At 57.7% G+C, this 3,911-nt stretch overlaps 1 protein-coding gene across 1 annotated transcript; it reads right to left on the reverse strand.

Annotated features, from left to right (window-relative positions):
• Positions 1-791: 791 nt before the first annotated feature.
• On the reverse strand, positions 792-2,819 carry GJD2 (gap junction protein delta 2; the record flags this gene model as incomplete). The annotated part of the gene is made up of 2 exons (XM_081149632.1): positions 2,677-2,819; positions 792-1,686 (listed from the first exon to the last, which is right to left on the reverse strand). The coding sequence occupies exons 1-2, from the start codon at positions 2,745-2,747 to the stop codon at positions 792-794; spliced, it is 966 nt and encodes a 321-aa protein (XP_081005758.1). The 5' UTR covers positions 2,748-2,819.
• Positions 2,820-3,911: the final 1,092 nt, after the last annotated feature.

Here is a 3,911-nt window from a genome sequence, read left to right on the forward strand (position 1 = left end):
ACCACATGCCTAACAGTGCAACAACCATCTCACAGAAGTGTCATAGTTGCATATTGCAATTCCCTCCCTCCCACCCAAACCCTGTCCCTAATAAACAGCACCAGTGCAGTTTGAGTTAGAAAATTGAAAATATTGAGACATTCCTAAGGTTTTTCATAATGACTAAGGGCTAGTCAGATGGGGCTCTAATGCAAACCTTTGCCATGACTGTTCTCCAAAAAGCACCCTAAGTAGTTCCCTCTAGCTTGCAGATAAACCATATTAGGTCTACTGCAAAGCCAGATTCAGAAAAAAAAGCTGGCATGCTATCCTGGGTTGAGGGAAAGGGCCATGCTGATGGGGGAGATACATGAAGAATGCCTCAAGGGTGTTTGTCTTGCAGCCCAGGATGAAGGGGTGTTGAGATAAGTCACAATTTTTGTACCATTGAAGTATTTGACTCACACCATTCACCAGGACACAGAGCTTAGCCAAGCTAAGTCTTACTTGGTAGCTGTGCAAATCCACTGTTATCAAGATCAGACCAGGCCATGAAATAAAAGGTCCCCAAAAAGTCCAACTCATCCATCTCACCACTCTACCCAACTGTCTCTGTGGAACCAGTGGTGTGACATGTAGTAACGATTCCACTTTCTCTCCTCTCCCATTGATGCAAGATCCTCGCTTAACCAGACTTTTCCTTTATCTCAATGGCAAGAGTCAAATAAATGAGGGCAGATATAGCCACTCTCAAGCAGTCATCTGCCTCAGGGCTACTTGTCATCCCCTGAGCCTTTCCAAAACTTGCCCCTTCACACATAGGCAGAGTCACTGGACTGAGTCCTGCCAAAGTTGGGAACACTGACCCGGGGCAGGTCCTTGTTGCGGATCTCATAGACTGACTTTCTCTTGGCCTGGGCCCCTCGCACGGCCAGCTTGATCTTGCGCCATCCCAAGTGGTTGAGTTCAGCCAGGTTGAGCACCACACAGATGCCGCTCACAGCAAACATGAACACTAGGAAGACGGTCTTCTCAGTGGGCCTGGACACATAGCACTCCACCTCTTTGATGCAAGGGTAACGGTCACACTCATACAACCCTGGGACGCTGAAGCCGTAGAGGAAGTATTGGCCCACCAGGAACCCAATCTCCAGGGCGTTCCGGAACACCACCTGGATGATGTAGAAGCGGGAGATGCCTTCCTGCCTCCGGAGCTTGGATCTCGCTGCAGTGCGCAGCCCCGATGGATGTGGGGTCAGCTCCTTAACCTCTAAACAATCTGGCTCCGTCTCCTTGCTGGTGTTCTCTGTGTTCTGGAGCACCCCATTGACTATGGCGTTCTGCATCTTCTTATCTTCTCGTTTTCCACCCCCACCGCCCCCGCCCCCAGTTCCTCCAGGACCGCCCATGGACTCAGGGGGGTCTCTATCCAGGGCTAGGAAGACAGTAGAGTAGCGGCGTTCTCGCTGCTTGGCAGACTGGTGCACAGAGTAGGTGATGAAGCAGAGGCTGGGGGTACACACCATTATGATCTGGAAGACCCAGTAGCGGATGTGGGAGATGGGGAAGGCGCGGTCGTAGCAGGCCTGGTTACAGCCGGGCTGCAGGGTGTTGCACACAAACATGGTCTGCTCGTCGTCGTACACCGTCTCCCCCACGATGGCCACGATGAGGATCCGGAAGATCACCACCACAGTCAACAGGATCCTGAGCAGGGGGGAGGGAGAGAGGTCCTCACGGCTGAGCCACCGGCTTAGGAAACCCCTGCTCCGCCCTCCCCTGCCCTGGTCTTCGGGCCAGTCCTTCCACTGGGGAGCTGTCCGTCCCTGCGTGGTGCTGAACTGGGGATCTTAGGAAACTGAACTGGCGATCTTAGGAAACCTGTCTCTTCCCTTTCTGCTGGGCGCGGGGAGCACTTCATATTACAGAGATCTCAGACATGTATATGTCTGCATACACCGGACATGGTACATTTGCAACAGATAGATTTCATCTGTGTATATGAAACGCACAGGGGCACAAAATACACCTGCCTTCTGGATATGGCAAATGCACACGGACTAGCTGACAGAATACATTTCAAAGTCTACACAGAGTGTGTATGTAACTACTCCAACTGGACGTGTATCTCCAGTATGAACACTGAACTTAATGCATTACGTAAACAGATAGCTATGAATATCTATGTAATTACATACATGCATGTATGTTACATACACAAAATTGGGTCTGTGGATTTCTGACACTAAGTTTTAAGAGCCAGATCAGTTCAACATAATCAAAATTTGTGAGGGAAAGATACATCTGCTCTGAAGCGCAAATCCATCTTCCCATTTGCCCTTCTCTGTCCAAATACAATCCTGCCTTCCTTGTAGATTCTATTTAGGGAACCAGATGGAGATTGGCTCTGACTCGGAGAGTGGGGGGACCATGACTGAGCCAACAACTCCTTTTCCGTTGGGAGAAGAGTGAACCCCCGGTGGTGCATCATAGGGAGGGGATGGGGGCGCTGAGCAGGAGCAGCTGAAGGAGGGGGGCATCGCTGGGCATCGGGTAATCCCTCAGTGCAGAGGGCACAGGCGCAGGAGCTGAGGTCGATGGGAAGGGGCAGGGGATGGGCCGGGGGCTGTCGGGGCTCGGTCGGGACGTGAGAAGGGACTCCCGGGGGCCGCCCGACGGCCGGCTCCGCGCCCTTACCTCCCGATCATAGTGGAGTGCTGCTGCACCGCGGCTTCCAGCAGCCTCTCCAAGATGGTCCATTCCCCCATCGCTGTGCATCCGGAGGCAGCAGACAAAGGCTGGGCAGCACCGGGCACGTTCCCGCTCCTGGCCCCTCCCCGGGCCGCACTTCCCGGCCGGGAGCGAATTGCCCCGCGGTTAAAGAAGGGCTTTTAAATGAAAAATCCACGAATCTCCTCTCCCTTGTATTGTACTTAAAAGAGAAAAATTGGGAAAGAAATTCAAGCGCGCCCGGACTGATGGGGCAGCTGGCGCGGTCCGGAGAGCCAGCACGACCTCCCGCGCCGTCCGGGGGCAGGTCTCGAGCCCACCGGCGCCCGGGCGAGGGGCGGGGCGGGCGGCAGCGGGCAGGTCAGCGCACTGTGGTGCCCGCCTGAGAGGCGTCTCTGGGCGTCCCTCACCCCTAGGGCTGGGGGCCGGGGAGGGCTCGGGGCACCAGCCCCCGCGCCTGGCACGTCAGCCCGCACCGGGCCCGCTCGCGCTGCCACCTGCGAGGCCGGGGCGGAGCGCGCGGAGCCTGGCTGCGGGGCTCGGGAATCCGCGGTCGCCGCCTCTAATCCGCCTTAAGTAGTCCCCGCCTGCGTCACGCCAGGTCGGCGGAGGGGAGCCGGGCGCGGCGACGGCAGCACGCCCGCGCCGGAGCCCGAGGGGCAGGGACGCGCGGAGGCCGAGGGGGGCCGAGTGCGGGGGCCCGGTGGGGAACGGCGCGGCTTCCAGCGAAAGGACCGCCCCGCCCCTCGGGGCTGCTCCCGGCGCCCAGGTAACCTCACCTGACCGCCGGCCCCCGGGAGGAGGCGGAGCCGCGAGCCGGCGCGGGTGAGTGGGGAGAGGCGCGAGCAGGGAGTTCAGCTTCTCTCTACGCGCAGCCCGCACCGTTTGCCTTTTCGTACTCGAGGAGGCAGCCGAAATTCCCTCTCTCGATGGAGATGCTGGCCGGGGAAGGAGAACGGGGGCGACAGTAGGGCGCTTTCAGTCTCCCTTGGAGAGGACGGCGCGGCGCCGAGCGCGCCTGCGGCTGGTGGCCTGGGATCCGACGCGGGGGGGGGGAGCTTGATGCGGGTCCGTTTAGGCTGAAGCCCGAATGCTGGTGCGAAGCTGCCTCTGAGGATGCGGGTCTGGGCACAAGTCTGTGATTAAGAGGTGCCCAGGGGGAGCCAGTGGGTGGTCATGATTAAAGGCCTCTGTTGTCGTCT

The sequence above is a fragment of the Miniopterus schreibersii genome (assembly GCF_964146895.1).
Source record: "Miniopterus schreibersii genome assembly, chromosome: 1".
Classification (NCBI taxonomy): Eukaryota; Metazoa; Chordata; class Mammalia; order Chiroptera; family Miniopteridae; genus Miniopterus; species Miniopterus schreibersii.